Source organism: Zonotrichia leucophrys, chromosome Z (genome assembly GCF_028769735.1).
Source record: "Zonotrichia leucophrys gambelii isolate GWCS_2022_RI chromosome Z, RI_Zleu_2.0, whole genome shotgun sequence".
Lineage (NCBI taxonomy): Eukaryota > Metazoa > Chordata > Aves > Passeriformes > Passerellidae > Zonotrichia > Zonotrichia leucophrys.
Genome location: NC_088200.1, coordinates 37,458,512 through 37,482,978, shown reverse-complemented (window position 1 = coordinate 37,482,978; position 24,467 = coordinate 37,458,512). Strand labels below are relative to the sequence as shown.

The 24,467-nt window shown below is 41.9% G+C and overlaps 1 protein-coding gene across 1 annotated transcript in view; it reads left to right on the top strand.

The window, feature by feature from the left end:
• MAP1B (microtubule associated protein 1B) overlaps window positions 1-18,033 on the top strand; it is a 70,367-nt gene extending 52,334 nt beyond the window's left edge. Inside the window, exons 5-7 of the mRNA XM_064736470.1 lie at window positions 2,716-9,262; window positions 11,401-11,639; window positions 13,403-18,033. Of these exons, the coding sequence (XP_064592540.1) occupies window positions 2,716-9,262; window positions 11,401-11,639; window positions 13,403-13,558 (6,942 nt within the window). The 3' untranslated portion in view covers window positions 13,559-18,033. The remainder of the gene's footprint in view (window positions 1-2,715; window positions 9,263-11,400; window positions 11,640-13,402) is intronic.
• Window positions 18,034-24,467: the final 6,434 nt, after the last annotated feature.

The window sequence follows — 24,467 nt, the reverse complement described above, 5'->3', positions numbered from 1 at the left end:
CATAGATTCATAGAATCATTAAGATTGGAAAAGACAAATTCACAGAATTGTTTGGGTTGGAAAAGGTCTCAAAGACCATCAAGTCCAGCTCTTACCCAGCACTTCCAAATTCAACACTAAACTCTGCCCCCAAGCACCACCATATCTATAGATCTTAAATACCTGCAGGGATGGTGATTTAACCACTTCCCTGGGCAGCCTGGTTTAGTGTTTGACAACCCATTTGGAGAATAGTCAACTTGGCATCCACCAAGATTCTCAGGTCATTCTCTGCAGAGGTGCTTCCCAGCAGTTCAGCCCCCATCCTGTTACTGGTTCTTGGGATTACACCTCCCCAAATGCAGAACCTTGTATTTGCCTTTGTTGAACTTCATTCTCTACACCCAATTCTCCAGCTTTTTGAGATCATGAATGGCATGCCCAGCCTTCAGGTGTATCAGCCACTCCCCACAGTGTCATCAGCAAACTTGCTCAGAGTGCATTCCATCCCTTCATTCAGGTTGCTGATAAAGAGTTTGAATAAGATTGGATTCTCCTCAGCTGATCACAGCTCTCTGAGCTCTGTTATTCAGCCGGTCCTTGATCTGCCTTGTTGTCCATTCATCTAACTCTCATCTCCTGAGCTTTATTTATGAGGATGTTATGGGAAACGGTGTCCAAAGCCTTGCTGAAGTGGAGGCAGACAACATCCGCTGCTCTCCCCTCACTGACCTGTCCTGCCCTGCCATCATAGAAGGCTGTCAGATTGGTCAGCATGATTTCCCCTTGGGGAATTCTTTCTGACTGCCCCTGATGTCCTTCTTTTCTTTTATCTGCTTGGTGATGACCTCCAAAATGACCTGTTCCATCACCTTTTGAGGAGGGGAAGTTAGGCTGACTGGCCAGTGTTTCCTGGATCCTTTTTCTTCCCATTTTTGAATAGAGGAGTAACACTGACTTCCCTCCAGTCATCATCCACCTCTCCTTTTCTCCATAACTTTTCAAAGAGTGTTTTAGCAACATCTGCCAGCTACTTCAGCACTGTGGGTGCATCTCATCAGGACCCATGGATTTATGGATGTTATGTCTGCCCAGCCAATCTGTAATGCAACCCCTTAGAACCAAGAAAACTCTTTCTTTTCTCCAGTCTCCCTTATCTGCAAGATCTGAGGGCTGGCCTCAGCAGTAAAGACTGAGGCAAAGAAGGCATTCAGTAATTCCACCTTCTTTTCCATAACCAGGAGACCAATCTGATTTATCAGTGACCCACATTTTCCTTATTCTTCCTTTTGCTGCTGATGTACTTGTAGAAGTCCTTCTTTCTGTCCTTGATGGCCCTTACCAGACTCAATTCTAGCTGGCCCTTGACCTTCCTTGTTACATCCCTGCATATTCTGACAATGTTCTTATAGTTCTTCCATGTGGTCTGTGCCTTTTCCCACATCCCATAAATTTCTTCCTTCCATGTGAGATTTACTAGAATCTCCCTGCTTATCCATGCAGGTCTCCTGACCCCTTTGTTGCTCATTGGGAATACGCTGGTCTTGAGCTTGAAGGAGGGATGCTTGAATACTGACCAAGTCTCTTGGACCCCTGTTAGAGATTTTTTCAGAAATGGCTTAGAAGGCAGCTGTGAGGAGCAAATTCTCACAGCCTGTTTCTGTAAACAGTAGAAGTTCTCAAGTTGTTTTTAATTACAAGTAAAAGTGACAAACATGAAGGCCTTGAGAACCTTGCATACCAGAGTTCTCAAGCAGCTTTCTCATAACAAGTAGATATTCTATCTTTAGCTGTTTTGAGAAAGTAAAAGTAAGTTTTGAGAACACAAATCTTGGTATTGGAAACAAAAGGAGGAGTTGGTGTGTTATCTCTGACCTATTGTGAGCTCGAGTTTTGCAATATGCATGAACTTAATTAACACGGTTATAAAAAGTGATCAGATGGTCGTCTCCCTCCACTTCAATAGACCCCCATATTTTCCAAAACCCTAAACCATGGAATTCCTCCAAGTAGTCTTTGAAGAGGTCTAAGTTCAGGACCTCTGAACTTAACTAAGCAGTAAATCCTGAACTTAAGCAGTAAGTCCTGCTTACTGCTTTGCTTCCTCACAGGATTCTGAATTCCAGCATCTTAGTGATCACTGTTTTGGAAAACTCTCCTGCAGCCAATCTTGATAAATCTGGGAGCAGTACTGACTTTTCAGGAGCCAGCCCACAAAAAGACCTGCACAAACAGTGGTGTGGAGGAATATATCCCAAGAGAAGCAGAAAGGATGGCAGCTGCCCCTGGGAGGATGCTGGCCTCCTCTGTGTGGCAGTTGCTTTCTGCCTGTTGAGAGATTGTGCTTTATCCTTTAGATACTTGGCTGTCTCTTCTGGGCGCACTTGGACCAGCTGGGAGACTCATGAGCCCATGGTAGACATACACAGTAGCAGCACAGGCTGCGTTATCCCCCCAGTTCTATAAAGTATGAAGAAGGGAAGGGGGAACCTTGTATCCTGCTGTCCTTTGGGCAGTACTGACCAGAAATAAGGTCCTCCTCTGTATTTAAAAAAAAATAAGGCAGTAAAATAGTTGTGATACCAGCTTACTTTAGCATCTAGAATGGAGACTCACCAGTGCAGAACCAAATGAAAAATGTTTTATCTATCTGATCAGGAAATATGTGTTGGCATTAATTGTCATTAAAAAATAAATTTGTGTGCATCTTCTTGTGTTTTTGTTTTATAACCCTAGATTGGTGAATTGTTGAGCACCACACACCCTGCCAACAAAGCCAGCCTAACTCTTTTCTGCCCTGAGGAAGGGGACTGGAAAAATTCCAACCTTGACAGACACAACCTTCAAGACTTCATTAACATTAAACTCAACTCAGCTTCCATATTGCCTGAGATGGAAGGACTCTCTGAATTCACAGAGTATCTGTCAGAATCAGTAGAAGTGCCATCGCCTTTTGACATTTTGGAGCCTCCAACCTCAGGAGGTTTCTTGAAGCTCTCCAAACCCTGCTGTTACATTTTCCCAGGGGGAAGAGGGGACTCGGCATTGTTCGCAGTGAATGGATTCAATATGCTTATCAATGGAGGATCTGAAAGAAAATCTTGTTTTTGGAAAGTTATCCGGCACTTGGACAGGGTAGATTCCATTCTGCTCACTCACATTGGAGATGACAATCTGCCAGGAATCAATAGCATGCTTCAGCGAAAGATAGCTGAACTAGAAGAGGAACAGTCCCAAGGGTCTACTACCAACAGTGACTGGATGAAAAATCTGATCTCGCCTGATTTAGGAGTTGTGTTCCTTAATGTACCTGAGAACCTGAAGAACCTGGATCCTAATTTTAGAGTAAAAAGGAGTGTAGAAGAAGCTTGCTTTACTCTCCAATATTTAAATAAGTTGTCTATGAAACCAGAACCTCTTTTCAGAAATACAGGAAATACCATTGACCCTATCATTTTATTTCAGAAAATGGGAGTTGGCAAACTTGAGATGTATGTGCTTAATCCTGTCAAAAATAGCAAAGAGATGCAATATTTTATGCAGCAGTGGAGTGGTACTAACAAAGATAAAGCTGAGTTCCTACTACCTAATGGCCAAGAGCTTGACATTCCCTTATCCTATTTCACCTCTGTCTCATCCCTGATTGTGTGGCATCCAGATAATCCTGCAGAAAAAATAATCAGAGTTCTCTTTCCTGGAAACAGCACCCAGTATAATATTCTAGAGGGACTAGAAAAACTCAAACACTTAGACTTCCTTAAACAGCCAATGGTTACACAAAAAGACCTAACTGGGAACATTGCTAGTCCAGCTGTGAAACAAGCGAAATTGAAACAACGAACAGATAGCAAGGAGAGTCTGAAGCCTGCTGCAAAGACACCACCAAATAAGCCTGTCAGAAAGGAATCTAAAGAAGAAACACCAGAGTCTGTGAAGCCTAGTCCAGTACCAGAAAAGCCGCAGAAGCTGGAAAGTAAAGAAAAAGTTCCAGTTAAAAAAGAAAAACCAGCAAAAGTAGAGACCAAACCAATAGTGGTGGAAAAAGACATAGCAAGTAAGGAAGAACAACTAGTGAAATCTGAAACTCCTGAGAAACAAGGTACAGATGTAAAACCGAAAATGTCAAAGGAGAAGACAGTGAAAAAGGAAGTCAAAGCAAAGCCTGAAGAAAAGAAGGAGGACAAAGAAAAACCAAAGAAAGAGGTTTCTAAAAAAGAAGAGAAAACACCCGTCAAAAAAGAGGAAAAACCAAAAAAAGAAGAGATCAAGAAAGAAGTTAAGAAAGAGGTGAAAAAGGAGGACAAGAAGGAAGCTAAGAAAGAAATAAAGAAAGAAGCTTCACCAAAAGAACCTAAAAAAGAAACTAAAAAAGAAGAGAAGAAGGAAATCAAGAAGGAAGACAAAGAAATCAAAAAGGACATCAAAAAGGTTCCTAAAGAAACAAAGAAGACAGCTACTCCTTCAAATGAAGCCAAAAAACCAGCAGCAAAGCCTAAACCACAAAAGAAGGAGGAACCTGCTAAAAAAGAAGCAATAGCTGCTGGAAAGCCAAAGGAAAAAGGAAAAGTTAAAAGTGTGAAGAAGGACCTCAAAGTCAGTGGAGCACAAGCTGCCCTTGCAGCAGTTGGAGCCACAACTGTAGCAGCTGCAGAAATTACAGCTGGTGGAAAGGAGCTTGAAGCAGAGAGATCCCTTATGTCTTCACCAGAGGATTTAACAAAGGATTTTGAGGAATTAAAAGCTGAAGAAGTGGAAACAATAAAAGAAACAAAATCTGAAGTTGCACTTATAAAGGATGATCTGAAACTCACTGGCACAGTACAAAAAGACGCTTTTGAAGTACAAAAAGAAAAATTGGATAATGAAGGACCTGCTGAGTCATCTGATGAAGGCATAACTACCACAGAGGCTGAGGGTGAGTGTGAACAGACACCTGAAGAATTGGAACCTGTGGAAAAACATAAGGTTGATGACAATGAAAAGTTTGAAGATGAGGGAACTGGCTTGGAAGAATCATCTGAAGCAGATTATGAAGAAAAGGCAGAGACAGAAGAAGCTGAAGAACGAGATGAAAATGAAGTAGAAAAAACACAACTGGATGCCACAAAACCATATGTGGAAGAATCAAGTAAAATTCCAGGTGCCTCAGAAAAAGTAATGACTCAAGTAGATACTAACATTAAAGATGAAAATTATATTGAAAAGGCAGATTATGAGGCATCCGATGAACGAGCTGAAGAAGACCGGGAAGAAGCAATAGAAAAGGCAGAAACTGAAGAGACTGAAGAAGATGAGGAAGACAAAGCAGAAGACATCAGAGATGAAGAAGAAACTGAAAAAACAGAAGCTGAAGAAGATTACGTGATGGCTGTGGTAGACAAAGCTGCAGAATCTCGTGAAGCCGAGGATAAGTATGGCTTACTCATAATTACACCAGCTAAGCGCTCTGAGTCTCAGTCTCCTGTGATTGAACCAGCTTCTTCTATCCATGATGAGACTCTGCCTGGTGGTTCAGAAAGCGAAACCACTGTTTCTGATGAAGAAAATAGAGAAGATCAACCTGAGGAGTTCACTGCTACTTCAGGTTACACACAGTCCACCATTGAAATATCCAGTGAACCAACTCCAATGGATGAAATGTCAACACCCCGAGATGTCATGAGTGATGAAACTAACAATGAGGAAAGCGAGTCGCCCTCTCAGGAATATGTGAACATTACCAAGTATGAGACATCACTGTACTCTCAGGAGTTCAGCAGAACTAAACTTTCTCCACTTCCAGATGCTTTTAATGGGATTTCAGAAGGATCCAAAACAGAGGCCACAGAAGGAAAGGATTATAATGCCTCAGCTTCTACCATCTCACCACCCTCTTCATTAGAAGAAGACAAATTCTGCAAATCTGCATTCCAGGATGTATACCGGCAAAGAGAAAGTGAAATCCAAGGCACTGACAAATTAGAAATCAGAGAACCCTATCAAGAAGATGGTGGAAAACATAGTTCAGCCAAGAGTCCAGCTGACAGTTTGTCCCCTCCATCGCCTGTTGCCAAAACACCACTGAGTGAACGTAGCGTGAATTTTTCGCTCACTCCCAATGAGATCAAGGTTCCTTCTGAGTCTGTCCCCACTGCTAAATTGCCTGATGTACACCAAGAAGTTGCTGAAGAGCACTGCACAAGCCCAGAAGATAAAACATTAGAAGTAGCATCTCCGTCACAGTCTGCTGCTGGTAGTGCTGGCCACACACCTTATTATCAGTCTCCCACTGATGAGAAGTCCAGTCAGCTTCCCTCTGAAACCAGTGAAAAGTCAACAGAAGCTCCTGTTAGCGTTGAGTTCAGTGAAGTTAAAGATGAGTCTGAGAAATGCAGAATAAGCCCTATGGATGAGCCCGTGCCAGATTCAGAATCTCCTATTGAAAAGGTTCTCTCGCCTCTGCGGAGTCCTCCACTGATAGGTTCAGAGACCACTTACGATGCATTTTTGAGTGCTGATTTAAAGTCTCCCACCAGAGACTATGGAAGTCCTTCTGAGGGGAAACCTGAAAAGGAAAAATCACCTGTTCAGATGAGCCCAGCTTCCGAAGCAAGCTCTGTGGGCCTCTTCCAAGAAAAACAAGATGAAAAAAGCATGGAATTTATGGTAATTAAGGAAGGCTTCAGCCTGGAAAGGAAAATGGAGGACACAGAACCCAGCAGCTCCCAGTCTTCACTGGTCTTGGATGAGCGGAAGTTAGCAGGTGATCTCTCACCAACTCAAATAGATATCAGTCAGTTTGGTTCTTTAAAAGAAGATACCAAAATGTCAATTTCTGAAGGCACTGTCTCTGACAAGTCTGCAACCCCTGTTGATGAGGTTGTTGCAGAAGACACCTATTCCCATATAGAAGGAGTAGCTTCTGTCTCTACAGCATCTGTTGCCACTAGTTCATTTCCAGAACCAACTACTGATGATGTATCTCCTTCTTTGCATGCTGAGGTTGGTTCTCCCCACTCTACTGAAGTTGATGATTCCCTTTCAGTCTCAGTTGTTCAAACACCAACAACTTTTCAGGAAACAGAAATGTCTCCATCTAAAGAAGAGTGCCCAAGGCCTATGTCAATTTCTCCACCAGATTTCTCACCTAAAACTGCAAAATCAAGAACACCGGTGCTTGATCACAGATCTCCTGAGCAGTCAGCTATGTCAGTAGAATATGGTCAAGAGTCACCTGAGCAGTCTTTAGCAATGGATTTTAGTAGGCAGTCTCCAGAATATCCTGCTGTAGCCTCTAGTGTACACCATATATCTGAAAACGGACCAACGGAAGTAGATTATAGCCCTTCAGATATACAGGAGTCTCCTTTTGCACAGAAGATTTCACCTGTGGAACAGTTATCTTACTCTCAAGAGAAAGATATTTCAGAAATTATTTCAGTTTCTCAAATTGAAGCTTCATCCTCAACTTCATCAGCTCATACACCTTCCCAGGTAGCTTCACCACTGCCAGAGGAAGTTTTTTCAAGTGGTGTTCCACCCAGAGAGATGTCACTGCATTCTTCTTTTACCTCAGAAAAGGTACAGAGCCTGGGGGAAAAGCTGTCACCAAAATCTGACCTGTCTCCACTAACTCCAAGGGAATCTACTCCCCTGTACTCTCCTACTTTTCCAGACTCACCTCCTGCAATCACAGGAGCAGTGTCAGCTAGTCACACACCTTTGTTGTCACAGCGTTTGTCTCCCATCAAAGCTTTTGGTTATCAGGAACCCCTATCAAAGCACAGTCCAGAACCTCTACTCAGCCCAGATAAAGAAGATTCAGAGAAAAGCAGCAGGTCACCAGAAGAACTTAGTTATTCATTTGAGGCCAGAGAGAAAAGTACAAGGTCACCAGAGAGTATCAGCTATTCCTATGAAGCAGTTGGAGAATCTACTAGATCACCTCAAGCTATGGATTATTCCTATGAGACAAGCAGAAAAACTACTAGGTCTCCTGAGACCACAGATTATTCCTATGAGATAACCAGGAACACTACTAGGTCACCTGAGGGTACAGACTATTCATATGAGATAATTGAAAAAAATATGAGGTCATCTGAGGTCACCGATTATTCTTATCAGATAACAGGGAAAACCACCAGATCACCAGAGGCCACAGATTATTCCTATGAGACAGCTGGGAAAACTACCGAATCGTCTGAAGCCACAGATTATTCCTATGAGTTAGCTGGGAAAGCTACCAGATCACCTGATACTATGGATTATTCCTATGAATCAACAAGGAAAACCTCTGAGTCACCAGAAGCCGTTGGCTACTGCTATGAGACAATTGGGAGAGCCACAAGGTCATCAGAGTCCATGACTTATTCTTATGAGACAACTGGGAAAGCCTCCAGTTCACCTGAAGCCGCAGATTACTCGTTTGAGACAACTGGGAGAGATAGCACTGGGAGGTCACCTGAAGCTACCAGCTATTCCTATGAAGCAAGTGCACATTTTACTCCGAATAAATCGTTAGCAGAATCCCGTCAAGATGTTGACTTATGTCTTGTGTCCTCTTGTGAATATAAACATCCCAAAACCGAACTTTCACCTTCATTTATCAACCCAAATCCCCTTGAGTGGTTTGCAAGTGAAGAACAGTCTCAAGATCAGGAGAAGCCACTGACTCAGTCTGGGGGAGCTCAGCCTCCTTCTGGGGGAAAGCAGCAAGGGCGGCAGTGTGATGAAACTCCTCCCACGTCTGTGAGCGAGTCTGCCCCGTCTCAGACTGATTCGGATGTTCCCCCGGAGACTGAGGAATGTCCTTCCATCACTGCAGATGCTAACATTGACTCAGAAGATGAGTCGGAAACCATTCCAACGGACAAGACAATTACGTACAAACACATTGACCCACCCCCTGTTCCAATGCAGGATCGCAGCCCTTCCCCCAGGCACTCTGATGTTACCATGGTTGACCCAGAGGCTCTGCCGGTTGAACAGAATTTAGGTAAACCTTTGAAGAAGGATCTCAAAGAGAAGACAAAGACAAAAAAGCAGGGTACCAAGACCAAGTCATCTTCTCCTGTTAAAAAAAGTGATGGTAAATCAAAACAAGTGGCTTCACCAAAGCCAGCTACAAAAGAATCTTTAGACAAAATTTCCAGAACAGCTTCTCCAAAAAAGAAGGAATCTGTGGAGAAGGCAACCAAAAATATCTCTAATCCAGAGGTGAAGTCTCGAGTGGAAGAGAAAGATAAGGATACCAAGAATGCAGCAAATACAACAACATCTAAGTCGGCAAAGACTGCAACCACAGGTAAAGACAAACAGTGATGCCCTGGTGTTATGATTTTCTTAGTTGTTGCAGTGTAGTTAGTTTGCTATTATATCAGCCTGAAGTGTGGTTTGTGGCATATCCTCAAAGAAAGTTCAGGTTTTAAGTACAAATCCAGCATGCAAATGCCACATTTAAATGCATGAAAGTCACTACTTCTATAATCTGAGAAAATTGAGGTCTGTTTGCCCAGAGAGAACATAAAATAGAAAGAATTTAATATAAGCTGTCTAAACAGTTAACCACCTAATAGCATTGGAAGTACCACTTTTGTAGGTGAAGTAAAATCAGTAGCAAGGTGAACCCTTTTATTCATTGTGAGAAATACGTAGATACAATTCTCTTTAACATAAATTAATGCAATTTAATATTGTGCGAGGCAAAGTCACTATCTCTCTTTGGATCCTCATATTACTTTGCTGAATTGATTTTAAAAGCAGCATTTAAAAAAATTTACCATTAGTAAAAGCATTTTGAGTGAAGTAAGCATGTACATCACATAATCCAGTCTTATGCCGTCACTGATAACTAAATACACAGAAAGTTAATGTAATTTTGAATGTCTTTTATACATTCTAAGTAGCAAAAAATTGTGAATTAGATTACTGAAGGAGGTATTGTGCTAATCGATTGTTTCCAGCAGACCTTGTTAGGCGCTATTTGGGGGATACTTTGATTTTTCTGCTGTGAGGACTGATGTTTGTTGAAAGCTTCTTTACAAGAAGCAGTTCTAGAATTCAGCACAAACAAACCAGCAGTCAATTGTCCTTAGCTTCCCCATTTTTGGTAGTCCACTGTTCCTTTCTTACCCCATCATTTGAATCTCTGTTAGAAGATACATTTCAAAGCAGCAATGCAGTTATTCTTGCTGTGCATTTCTGCAGCACTTAAGTTCTATATTAAAGTCATTAGGCATACTTCTCAGGTATATGCTGGAATAATTTGTAATGACATAAAATTGCAAAAATATAGCAACAAGTATCATAATCAGTGTTGGTATGTACAAATTAAAATGATATCTGAGATTTTTTTTATCATCAAAGATGATAAAATATTTTGTAACAAAACCAATGGCAAAACCTGTCTAAATCAGGAAATCTTATCACTTCATTTGGCATTTTGCCCTGTAGTGTGTGCCAGAACATGCTAGACAACTGCAAGGGAGTTTTCTGGCCTTACACTATTTAACCCTAAATTGATCATATTGCTCAGATAATTGTTTACCAAGCTTAATCAACATGAGAAAGCTAATAAACCATAAACATTAATCATCTAGGTAAAATTACTGACTGAAGCCCGATTCAGTCACCAATCAATACATAATAGCGAATCAGTCATCAATACATAATAGCGAAAGCCACCATGATTTCAGAGCAAAAGATGCGATTTTTTGTGTAATAGTTTTGTGTTTACATGTTGCACTTCATTTTGACTGAAGCCCTTAGATCAAGTACCGTATATACTGTGTACAGCAGCAAAGAAATGCTTCCCCTTACTTTTTGCGATAATTAGCTACTTTGTGTATGCAAATAAGGGTACAGCAGGCAGACAAATACTTGACTCTGTTCTCTGAATTGCTTTGCAACTTCCTCCTTCCAAGTTCCTCTTTGTGCTCATGTATAGTAGCTTCCTGATCCATCTGTAAGGCCGCCTGAGGGCATCAATTGCTATCATGTCTTGCTATGTACCTCAGATTTCAGGACAGCTTCAGATTTTCATGGCCTCCTGTTTGATACAAGGTTTTATGATCAGTCATACCCCAGACTTTCAAAAAGCTGCACTTCATCAGGAAAATAATAGCACCGTTTGCTGAATGGTAATTGAGTAATCACAGCCCTGCATGTAATCGTTGGATAATAGTAGTATATTACTGGAAAAGGTTCAGCCAAATTTTTGTCATATGGTAGTGATTTTTTATTGTATTATATAGTTCCAATTTTTCAGGTTTTTGCTCCCGTTACAATCATAATTGGGGTACAACAAAGCTGTAACTTGCCATTGTATGTAGGAGGGTAATTCCATAATTGGCCACATCTCACCTCAGTGGTTATAACAGTAATTAATAAATGCATGCTTTTAACCAGCCTGTGATATATTCTTTTGTTGTTTGGTTTCCAAAGGACCTGGGAATACTAAGGTGGCAAAATCTACAGCAGTGCCTCCAGGACCTCCAGTGTATTTGGATCTGGTGTACATTCCCAACCACAGCAACAGCAAGAATGTTGATGTTGAGTTTTTCAAGAGAGTCCGGTCATCCTACTATGTGGTGAGCGGGAATGATGCCGCGGCCGAGGAGCCAAGCAGGGCTGTTCTGGACTCCCTGCTGGAGGGCAAGGCACAGTGGGAGAGTAACATGCAGGTAGGCTCTTCATTGCCATCTCAATCTGGAAGTCTAACCTTTCTCAGCTATGAGAAACTAGAGCACCTCTGGCACAGATGGTGGCTGCCAGAGAATGGGGCCCTGGCTTGGTTCGAAAGACAGGTGTCTGCCAAGAAAGGCAGGAACCTCCTTTGGAATGGAGAATATGATGAGAGGAAAGAGGACCTGCACCCAACACCTTTTACCCAGACCAATTCTCCTGGTATCTCTGTCCTTTACCTGGGGGTCTGTCCTACAAACCCCCAGGTAAAAAGAGAGAGTAGCTAGCTGCACTCTTCCCCTGAGGTGTGGCAACTTCTTTTGCCTTTCTTAAGTACCCCATCGTTATTATCTCCTACCAACATATCTGGGAGAAAATTCCTTGAGAGAATGAAACAAAAGGATGAATCCTAAACCCCAGCAGGCACCCTGGCTGGGCACCAGTGATGTGTGAAGCAGAGCTGCACTGTTGTCCCTTCAGACCAGTTCCTGGTTCTTAAAACAGTAAAGAACTGGTTTATAGGGCCAGCTTGGCCATCTCATGATTTTACTACACCACATACATGATCTGAGTTTGGCATTGTTGCAGTTTTAAGTAGGGAAGAAATGTTTCACACTTTTTAGAGAAATTACATGCATTTGGAAACTTCATGTGCCTTTCCATTATGATGAATAAGTAAAAAAAATATTTGTCTGTAATCTGAAGAGTTATCAGTGCAGATTGCAACCTTATACTTCTCTTGAAAGATGCATCTCAGCACTGTGAGAAACCAGCCTCATCTTCAACATTTTTAAAAGTTTAATAAGGGATAAAAGGGACAGTAAACAGCGATGGGTGTGTAGCTGTAGCTAGAGGCACACTGGCTAATCATAGCAAGTCTTCTTATGTACCTTTTCATTGCATTAGTAAAATACATATTCATACAGATTAAACATATTCAAACACTTCTTTAAACTTGTTTACATGTTCCAGGGATTCTTTAGCTTGGTTCAACCGCTGACCCATCTTTTTAGAGTACATGCAGTAATCATGGATGTGATTTTGAGAGTCGTGTCTCACTTCTGTGGTTTCAGCAGGCGATAGTGGTAGTTGAAGGGTCAGTGGCAGGGATCTTGACATCTTTACAAATGTTATCTGACCATGCAGACCGTTTTAGCTATTTCCACAAGTATTTTAAATCAACATCAGCTATTTCACAAATTCATCTGATTTTCTCACTTCTGTCAGTTGGTTATAAAAACAAAGACATCAGTTATTATTCCACAACTACAGTTGATTCTGCATAAGTTAACACATAGCATCCACTTTAGTATTTTGTGAGAGCCTAAACTATAATTTATGTTTACCACACTAAAATATACAAGTTACACTGGGACCAAGACACTGCCCCAAAAAGCTGACAAATTATACTATATTAAATGCACATAAAAGTGATTACAATTTGTACTATATCAAAATTGTGGTGATTAATAATAATTTGCAAAAGCCAATACATAATAGCGAAAGCCAAGAACTACATAGTTATTTATAACAGCACCTTACAAAACCAACATTTTATTTTTATAAACCTTATTTTCAGTCATTCTACCTTACCTACATGTTGATTTCTTTTTATCCATCCATTTATTCAAGTATTTATTGCATAAAAATTCACTCTTTCCGAAAGGGAAACATACTTGTTGGCTGGGGCTTCTTGAAAAGACATATTACATATCAACTGTTTCTGTGGTCCATTAAATAGGACTTTTACTTCATGTTGCAGGTGACTTTAATTCCAACCCATGACTCAGAAGTGATGAGGGAATGGTATCAAGACACCCATGAGAAGCAGCAGGATCTCAACATCATGGTTTTGGCAAGCAGCAGCACTGTTGTTATGCAAGATGAATCTTTTCCTGCATGCAAGATTGAGCTGTAAGAGCAAGACCGTGCATCACAAGATTAAACTGCGTTTCCAGAAATTCTTCAGTGTGAAAACACCTTTCCTGAAAATTCAAGTCATCTATTTCAACTGCTGAACTATATACCTGCCAAATGCTATACTGTGTCACAGTGATGCAAGTCACTAATATTTTTCAGTCTATGTTGGTTGCTAAGGGAAATAACAGTCTTCCCATAGTAGAGTACAAATTACTGCGAAAATACAGATCCAGTTGCATCTCCACTGAACATTTTGAAACCATGCACTAGCAACCCCAATTGACTTTTGCCAGGTAGAGGCATTTGCCCTCTAAAGAAATACAAAGAGAGAAAGAGAGAGAGGGGTAGGAGGAGAAAGTAGTATATTATTAGGTCTGCATTAGTCTCGTGGCAATAGATGTATCGCTTACTAGAGTCTGCTTATGTTCTCACATAAGAAGAAAGTCTTAAATTTTTATCAATTTGAGCTATCACTATGGGGATCCTTTTTTTAAAGAATTAAGTTAGCTCAAACATAAAAAGAAAGAGAACATGGCTAGGAAGGGATGTATGACCTAATCACTCATCAGCAGCTTTCCACTTTAATTTGAACTCTGCATACTGACACACCCTAACAATCATAGGCCAAATATGCATGTAGCCTGCACCCCATCCAGAAGTCTAAAACCTTTCTTACAACATGCAGAACTGTTGGTCTAAGGCATGCTTCCAGCGAAAGCCCACTCACTCCAGCCAGAACTGACCAGTCCACATGCTTGAAAACACCCATGTCCACTGTCGATTAACTGAAGCAAAATACCAAAGCGGTCGGGAGTACATACAGTAGACAATTTGCCTTAGAAAGTGACTTGAATGTACAAAGAAACTTGATGCACTTATTTTTTAATGCTGAGACAGCAAATTTATAAAACATCTGTGTAGGATCATAGTTACACCAGTAAAGAAGCGTGAGTGTGCATGTGTGGTATTAGGAACTTATCTGACTGGTCAAATGGTTTGGTGCTATGAATTACATATATTAGTTATGTGAACACTTCACAGATGCACCTGGACAGCTCAACAAGGCAAGATGAGCTTTTTTTTGAAAGCTCCTTTTGTACTGTGGAAGCAAGATAGAAGTGGTGTCTAGTATCAGAGTTACAAAATTTAGTGAAACATTCAGAACGATGGAAAAGGTTACCTGTGAGCCTGTACAGTATTCAGCCTTCCTTTGTCCTACCTGATTTTATTTGTTTAATTTAAGAGTGAACATGGGAACAAATGTACAGAAGCCTTTCTTTTTAGTGCTGCATGAACTTTTAATACATGACTTGTAACAAACATTTTCATTTACAGGTAAATGCAAAGAAAAATTTTTCAGGTGAAGGCATTCTTTCTAGTAGTTTTGTAAGATAAGTGAGTAGTGTTGTTTAAGATTCTAGTGAGAATTGATATTGAGGTAAAATTTATTGAAAACAGTCAACTGTCAATGCCTTTTTTCAGGAGATGGGTATGGAAGGACACCCTCATAAAATTATTCTGTTGATGGTGACAGAAAATGGGATTTGAGAAGTTGATTGCCCAATACTTAAAAGGTTATAACTTACATTCTCAACCCTCATAAGATCTTGGAAAAGGATAGAACAAGCAATAAGCAAAAAGTACCTTCTCTTCCCTTTTCCTTCCCTTCCTTTTCCTTCTCTTCCCCTTTGCTTTCCTCTTTCCTCTGTTCTTTCCTTTCCTCCTCTCTTTCCTTTACTCCTCTCTCCTCCTCTCATATCCTCTTTTTTAACTCTTTCATTTCCTTTCCTCTTCCACTTGTTACCTCTTCCTTTACTATTCTTTTTTTCTTCCTTTCCTTCTTCATGCCTCCATTCTTTTCCTTCTCTATACTGATTGCAGAGGAACAGCACCACTGCTCTGTGATTTAAGACAGTTTGGATTTTTTAGTCTCAGAAATTTTACCCCAATTAAAAAAAATCTTGTTGCATTGTAGAAGGTCTGCAAATCTGAATTTAAGAAGGTGTAAAGGCCTACAGCACGGAGTTATGTGCTGGTTGTATGAATCATCATTATGGCTGTTAAGTTTTACAATGTAGTGAACTATGACCTCATTTTATTTTCTCTACTTGTAATTTATTTCAATTTCACATTGTTAGGATATTTTTGTTTAATAGGTGTATGTTTGCACTCCTAATTTTTATGAGGGTTTTCTAATACTGGTTTAGGGTCTTGTAAATGTGGGCTTCTCATGCCCATTTAATGCTGTGAATTACTGTTTGTCAGTGGTTGGGGTTTTGATTTATTTTGAATGTCTTCTCTTTTTTTAGATTTCTCTAGCAATGCTGTTTTATTTATTGCTATACCTTTTAAGTAGTTAACAATAACTCAGAGTGACTATGGCACAAAAAGGCAGATGGAAATGTATTGTGAAAACAAGCATGTTTGCTGGGCTCATGTAATTCACTTTAAAATGCTTTTGTAATACATAGTCTACAAAGATTTGAGATATCTTTGCAGACTATGTTGTATAATTTTGCAGGTATGTTCTGCAGAATTTTTGGCAGAATAGTTGTACTGTTTCTACAATTCTTTCTGATTTGTCTATTTTATTATATAGTTCAGAATTCAAACCTTTTGAGTGGGTGGGAACAGATTTTCTGATTTTCTGACAACACCTGACATGGTTTGTATCTCTGCTTTGGTAGAAAATTGTTTTAAGTACAGTGGTGGTTTTGTGACTAATCTCACTTATGCCACTCACTCCTGTGAATCAGGAGCAATTTCACTACTGTCAGGGAAGTTACAGTCATCTGATCCTACTGTAAATTAAATTGGAATCAAGCCTTAAATATGCCCAAGCAAATTTAGGATGGCTGAAACATTTGTTTTACTTCTGAAATAATAATTATAATTAGACACATGTACATTTGCTTTTTTTGCTGCTACAAGAATATTAAAACCATGGTCTGGCTATTCTGAGGTATTGTAATGCCTGTTCCATCCACTCCCTTCCAAACGGCAATGGTACCTAGATTCAACGCTGCGATGAGCTCCTCCATTGGCTCCTCTTGCCCTTAATGACTTTCCTGCCTGTGGATCTAATCTACCTGTGCTAATCCTAGTACTACTCAACTAGTTTAGTGTAACAGTCATCAAGATGTACTGTGTACATTAACGATGAGTGCTGTTGATCAGCATAGATTTCTAGGAGCATGGTTTGTTATTGATTACTCTAATTGTAAAGATTCAATATCTGAGTGCAAAGAACACTCCATTTCAATGATGGTATTACCCATAACAGCATTCCCAGTCATGATCTTTAAGCTATTAATATAATGCTTCATAATTCAATGAAGAATTAACTTTGGGGATCCCATCCCACTCTTGAACTTGGACAGGGCCTCTCTTGCATGCCTTTTCAAAGTCCTGTGGTGGGCCTGACTCATTGACCTCTATTTTCACCCCATCATTCATAGAAATCACTTTTGATTTTTTTTTTACTTATTTTACATACTGTGGTGAATGGAGATAACTGTGTATATGAATGTTGGGGTTTTTTTAATTGTCTATGATAGCTTATGCATTTTAGGAGAGTTCTGGTACTCTTTTACTAAGATTTAATAAATTTGTTAATTGAATTTTCAATCCCTCCCAACACAAGCAAACGAGTTCCAAAGAGCACTTGCTGTGCATTTGGAGCATTTCTGTCATGCGCTTCTCTTTGTTCATCTGTCGCCAGAGGTTCTTGCTCAGTAATGATGTTTATGAGAGAAATAGTAATTTTCTTGGTCTGGATTTACTAGAATATGAAAAAATATAATGTTTACCCTTAAAAGAAAAGCTTTCATCATTTCACTTAATAATTGAACAAAACAGTAAAATCAACTATGGGTAAGCATTTCTTAGAATGCAATTATATTATTCATCTGGTTTAAAAATGTTTGCTATTTTAAATTTGAAAAAAAAAGAAAAAACTCTTGTTTGTTGTGACTTTACAAAAAAAATCTTCAAAAAAGAGTAACTAAATAAAACAATAGATTAAAATATAGAAAGAAAAAAATTTAAGAAGCAGCTTCTCTCTACTAGGCTAACTAAGTGCTCCAGAAGGCAGGAGCTACCTCTTCAAGACTGGGCTGTCATCTCAATGTAAAAGACAAAATCTGAAATATGCTTTCACGCATTTGCATGCAGCCATTATCTTCCAAACTATGGAAAGAAAGTCTTGTGGCTGGCTGAGAAGCACCTCACACACCTCCTCTCTCTTGTTCTGAATGGTGTTTGTGTCAGTCTGCAGCTGTGTATGGTATTATGTCTTATAATCCTGCATCACTTCTATTCTATCCAGTCATATCTAATGTAGAAAATTAGTTTCCAGTGAAAGTAATATGTAGTGCTTTTATGATATTTGTGTGCAATATCCCCTCTTCCATTGAGGATATTTGATGTAAAAGAATCAAACTCAGTTCCACAATAAAATACGAAAGTGCTAAAGTGGTGTTGACATGTTTCTTGTCTTTGTGTATGTACGTATTTTTAAGTTCTCTCTTTCTCTTAGTCATGATTACCTAGTCTCTGGGGTTTCTTCTTTTTCTGAAGATCAGTGATTATTTGAATGCCAGATAAACCCCAGTCTCTCTTTAGTAATTGGAAGATAAATGTGGAAGGATACTTTTATCTTGTGGTGTGAAACGTTACCATGATGTACCATGACATGGCTTCTCTTTGTTGTTCTCATTCCGGTACTCCCCAGGAGAATGAGAAAGCACCTCATTTTCGGTAGCTACACAGTCACAGATGATGCCAAATAAATTTACATCGAACTGAGTCCACCATGAGGTCTTTTCCAAAGTTGTTGCAGTTCAACAAGAGTTTGTAGCTTGTCTGCAGTACTCATGGACCCTTCCTGGCCATCACTGCCCATTCATCTTGGTTGGAGGGGACAGAGTATGGTGGGAAGCTGAGCCCTCAGTTCAGTTTTTTACTCTATAAATGTTCAACTTCCTCTGCTGCTGTTGAGGGAGGCTGTAACATCAGGCTTTCTGCCTTTGTAGTGGTTTGCTGCTGCAATGGCCTCTGTACTGAGGTTGCAGTAGTCAATGGTGATGGCATGAAAGCAGGTAAAGCCTGGAGCAACAAAATGCAAGGGGTGCTCACCCCCAGGAGAAGCAGAGGTCCTGTGGGATTTCCTCCACCCTCAGACAGCAATCCCCTTTTGCAGGCCCTTATTCATCTCCAAAGTCCAAGGGTTTCTTTCTAGCTTCTTATAACTGTAAGAAATTATGTACTTTGCTTGAATTGGGCTGAGCATGGTGAAATAGGGAACAATTATGACTAGATGAGGGAAGTCAAGTGCTGCAAATCTTATAATTCTGCATATGTGTACATCAAGGTTTTCTAAGCTTTGTGGTAGAGTAACTGATGCTACTTAAAATATATTAAAATGATTGTGCAAAGGAGACCAGATCAAGCTTCACTCCCAGTCATTTACTTGTAGCTGCATAGCAAATTTGTGGTTTTGCATAGGTGTAACAGGGGCCAGGCCTACCTGGTATGTGGTGTTTGGCTTGCTGTTTCCAGATGCCACATGAAAGCTCCTTTCTTCAACACAGCTCAACAAATTCAATTATCTTATGAGGTATTATTTCAGATTCCATGGGAACATGATGGTTCCTCAGATCTTTTCAGTCTATAAAAAATGGGGGATCTATCTTGTGGCATCCTAGACTGGTAGACTAGTCATTCTTGATTTCTAGTGTTCTGAGGGTGGGAGGAAATTTTAGCTTTTCATTGTTCCCAATGTCTTGGTTTGAAAAGGAAAGCAGGAGCCTCCCTTGGGATGGAAAATGTAAACTCCCCCCCTCTGAATTATTGTAATTTTGAAATTAAAGGGCTCTCAGGCAAGGGTACGGGAGTAGGAATAACAGTTCTCTATTAGGAAAAACATAAAAATGCAGTAATACATAACAACACTGACAGAATCAGAATATTACCAGGGTATTGGTAGCAGTCTGATTAGATGGTGGCTGCAGTCCTCCTGGAGTGACAGATGTGGTTCTGTTGAATCAATGAGCCTATAGAAAGGGAGTACAATTCCTCTGAAGGTCCAGTGGCAGTGCAGATGGGCCTGGTCTTCCTCTGGGAATCCAGTGGGAAAAAGGCTGCTTTGGTGTTCCAAGTCTCAGATTATATCCAGGTAGGAATGGTTGGCTCCTCCCCATGGGCGGAGCATCTCACAATGGGATTATGCAGTTTTATCAGCCAAGCAGTGACACTCAATGGCCCATTAACAGAAGATATTTCACAGAGGGAGGATTGGTAGTGGAAGAGATAAAGAAAAACAGCCCCACCTGGTTTTAACAGGTGGCCCAATTAACAGGAGATAACTGCTCCAACTCTAAGACATGGCAATAGAATACACACCCCTGGCCAATCCTGCATTTGCAACTCAAGACACCCAGGATGTGGCAAAAAAGAGGTGTCAAGGGGTCTCTGATTAACAGCTACAGTGACATCCAGCTATGCCCAACAATGAAACAAGACTCCTATGATGCTTTCTAAAGCATCTCTAAGCACATAAGCATTGCCCATGTCCTTAATTCAGCAAGCAGTTTTTGACTGCTGCCTGCTGTTGTAATCACTGTTCATCTTCCATAGATGTGACTAGTCTGCACTAGCACATACCATCCTCTGTTTTGCTGTGTGTGCCTTCTTTGACACCATCTCCCACAGCACACTCCTGGAAGAGCTGGCAGTCCTCAACTTGGACAGGAGCAGTCTTTGCTAAGAACTGGCTGGATGGCCAAGCCCAGAGAGTGGTGGTGAACAGTACTGCATCCAGCTGGGCTCTAGTGGTGTCCCACAGGGATCAGTGTTAGGGCCCAGTTCTATTTAGTATTTTTATTCATGAACTTGATGAGGGGATTGAGTTTACCGTGATCAAATTTGCAGATGATACCAAGCTGGAAGTGAGTGTCAATCAGTTGGAGGGTAGCAGGGCACTGGAGAGGGACTTGGACAGGCTGGATTGATGGGCAGAAGCCAAGAATATGAGGTTTAACACGACCAAATTCTGGGTCTTGCACTTTGGCTACAACAGCCTCAGGCAGAGCTTCAGGCTGGGGACAGAGTGGCTGGCAGTGGTCAGGCAGAAAGGAATCTGAGGATACTGACTGACAGCAGCTGAGCATGAGCCTGCAGTGCCCAGGTGGCCAAGAAGGCCAATGGCATCCTGGCCTGTGCCAGCAATGGTGTGGCAGCAGGAGCAGGGCAGGGATTGTCCCCCTGTACTCAGCACTGGTGAGGACGCACCTCAAATCCTGTGTCCAGTTCTTGGGCCCTCAGTTTAAGAAGGACATTGAGGTGCTGGAGCATGTCCAGAGAAGGGCAACAAGATTGGTGAAGGGTCCGGAGGTCAAGCCCTGTGGGGAGCATCTGAGGGAGCTGAGGTTGTTTAGCCTGGAGAAGAGGAGGCTCAGAGGGGACCCTGTCCTGTAGTAAACCCCTCAGGTTTAGCCAGGGCCCCTTGGAGTATAGAATGCTGACACAGCAGCAAAGAAGTTTCCTGTCTCCAGGGACATCTGCCTTGTACCCTATCCCTACAGCCATGTGAGGCAATATTGTGTTAACCCTACTATTGGTCACTTATGGTCACTCTAACCCCTTTGCCATTGGTCAGGATTGGATCCGGGCCAAGGGTATAAAAGTAGCATACTGTACCCCTACTAACTCGGAAGAAGAAGAGCTGAGACCCTTCACGGACCCTCCAATAAAGCCATACTCGTGGAACACGGACCCTCCAATAAAGCCATACTCGTGGGACAGCCGGCATCTTCGGCTTCTCCTCTCTCTACCGTCTGCTGGAGCCTTAGGCCAAGGGAAAAGCTATCTAGCAAGCAAAGCTGAAATCATAAGAGCTGCGTAATCACTAAGAGCTGAATATTCCCTGCTTGCTAGGGCTGTCCCGCGGCCTTGGTCTGAGAGCAAGCTGGCTTCTGGCACCCAGTCCCCTTGGGGACGGAGCTCTGGAGCTGTAACAGCTTGCATAGGATAAGACCAAGCAAGGCTCATTTACCGTCCCTCTCTACAGCTCCCAGAAGGAGGGTGTAGCCAGGTGGGAGCTGGGCTCTTTTCCCAGGCATCCAGTCACAGGGCAAGAGGATGGAGTCCTAAAGTGCATCAGGGGAGGTTTAGGTTGGACATTAAAAGGTATTTCTTCACAGAAAGGGTGACTGGGCATTAGAATTCCCGGGGAGGTAGTGGAGTCACTTTCCCTGCAGATTGGTCCATCACCTGTGCTTGTGAATCACACAGGAAAGATAACTCGGTTGAAAGATAACTAATTCAGTTGAAATATCTGGAGCTTATGCCCTAATACAAACAAAGCTAAACATACGTAACAATGCCTATATGCACTGGAGTTGCATCCTCTGTACCTGTTAAGGTCCAGAAATTAATTTTGATTGAGTTTTTACAAATCTCATGTAGCCGCTGCTCACCTATGTTACTTTCTGTCACAGTTTGACGCTGGCGCAATGCCGGTGCCCTCTGAAAATTACACTCCCCATGGTGTCTGCTGTGAGATGTGACCAGGAATAAGCAAAGCAGGCCCCCACTTAGAAATAAAGAAAACTTTATTAACCAAACTACAACCACATGTAAAAAGAGACACACAGGAAAAATGAAAACCTTCCAAAAACATTTTCTCCTCCCCCCACCAAATTCCAATACAACCATCCCTCAGATCACCAACTCTCGGTCCATCACCACCCTTTAGATAATAAATTCTCAGTTCATCAAGAGGAGAGGAATCCTTCTTGTGCCATAGGCTTCCCCAGGAAACACCGTTGAAACCTCGTGTGCTTCCGCGTCACTTGTGGCACCGCCTGGAGAACATCTGCCATCGTGACCTCTTCCTTCCATGCCCAGTGCTCTCACCACTGCACATGGACCAGGGCTGCTTCTAGGGTCCTTTTAAGCACAGTCTCACCTTTGGGACACCTGTCCCCCCCAAATTTCACCCCCTGGGGCCAAGGGGTCTCAACATTGAACCCTCTTGGTCTGAGCCATTGCCTCCTCCTGGACGCAGTCTCTTGTCACAGAAACATGGTTCTGTCCATGGCTATAACAAGAAAAGTCCAGCTAAGGCCACTCCATCATCTCTTCCCACCTAAGAATCTTCTCTGCTCTTCCACCATCTTTCACTTGCCCAGACCTTCACACGTGCACATTTCCTTCTTCCATTTCATCTCTATCTCTCTTCTAGGAAAGGTTAATGTTCTGCAAAGTTTTCATTGTCCAAAAAAGGGTTAAAAGCTCGGGCTCTGCCCGCCCGGAGACTCCCACAGCAGCCGGACCCCTTCTCGTTGCACCACCCCCCCCCCCCCCCCCCCGGTGGACGCCTTCTCGCTGCACACCCTCCCGCTTCTCGGCTGTGCTGCCGGCACATGTTATCAAGTTCCAAGGTAGCAGGCACAGGCTGTACTCTCTCTCCCTCTCTCTCTCTCTCTCCCTCTCTCTCTCCTGCGGGGCTGCCTGCCGCCTCCTGGTGCTTCTCCCACCCTTCCATGCCAGGGCCTCTTCACCTCCCATCTCTGTCCCAGGCCCGGCCTACCTCACCCGGCCGCATGGCTGCCCAGCGGCGGCAGATGGACCAGGGAGAGATCCGAACTCTCTCCTCACTGGAACTCAAGAGAGCTTCCCCCGGAGTGCTCTGCTTTTAACCCCTGTGTTCTCAGAGGTGTATCCAATGTCCCCAGTGGTCACACCAGGTGCCAATATTCAAATCTGAACACCTATTGGTGTGACCACAGCATATCCCAGAAAACTTACTTCCTCTCAAACCATGACACTTTCCTAATAGCTGAAGGTAAACCGAACCACCAAGTCAATTAAATACTTAATATGAACCCTCCTCGAGAGTGCAAGTCAGCATTCCCAGGCGGAATTTACAGTTTCCAAAGATGAAATTATACCAGGAGTGTGTAAGGATCAGAACAGGCTTGAAAATTTCTTTGCCCAAATCACTTAAAGGAGAAATGGTCAAGATTTGCAATAAACAAGATATATTGAAAGCTGAATTTTGTCATGTGCTAGTCACTGGAGCTCTAATTCTAAGATTATTTCTGTGCCTGGGGCATTTTCAATTTCGAATGGGTAGAATGGACTTGAGTTCATCAGAAAGGTTTAAGAGTAGCATGATTCAGTACTATGCAATTGCTAGCTGAGTTCAGTGACAACTTTGATTTCTGTGGGGACACTGATGCAGAGCAGGTGGCACAGTTTTCTACCACATTTAGCATCTAAAGTTACTTTTGAATTAATGGTTTGTCACTAATTTTTGACCTATACTTCATTCTCCATGATTTTATTGTGAAAGAGTCACTGTCACAAGTTCAGGTTGTCAGCAGTATAGCAGTAGCTTCTCTTCTACAGTTGAAAAGCCTTTTCCTCATCTCAACAGTTCCTATCATTAAATTTCTAGAAAGGTAAATTTAACTCTACTGTCCACAGATGTGTTCAAATATTCAAATATACTTTGCAGGACCGAATAGTAGTTTCTACTGACCCAGAAACCTCAGGAATTGTAGTTTAAAATGACTCAGGAACCTCAGCAAAAGTGGATGCTGTTCAGCAGACCACATCTTGCATCCTTTTAAATTAGTGGTGCAACTCCCTTTTGTAACTGTTGACTCCAGCTTCCCGAGGAGGCAGGGGAAGAGAGGACACTTGCTAACTTGTGTCCCAGACTGTCTTCCGTCTCAACAGCACAGTGATGGCTGCTCAGGTCAGAAATTCCCTTGTACCAGCCACCCCTCACCCAAAGCTGGCAAGCATCATCCTAGTCCTATCATTTAAGGGTGACCAGAGAACTCTGGGATGGGCAGGCAAGCAGCTGGGACAGGCCACTTAGGGAAGGAACAGGTGCT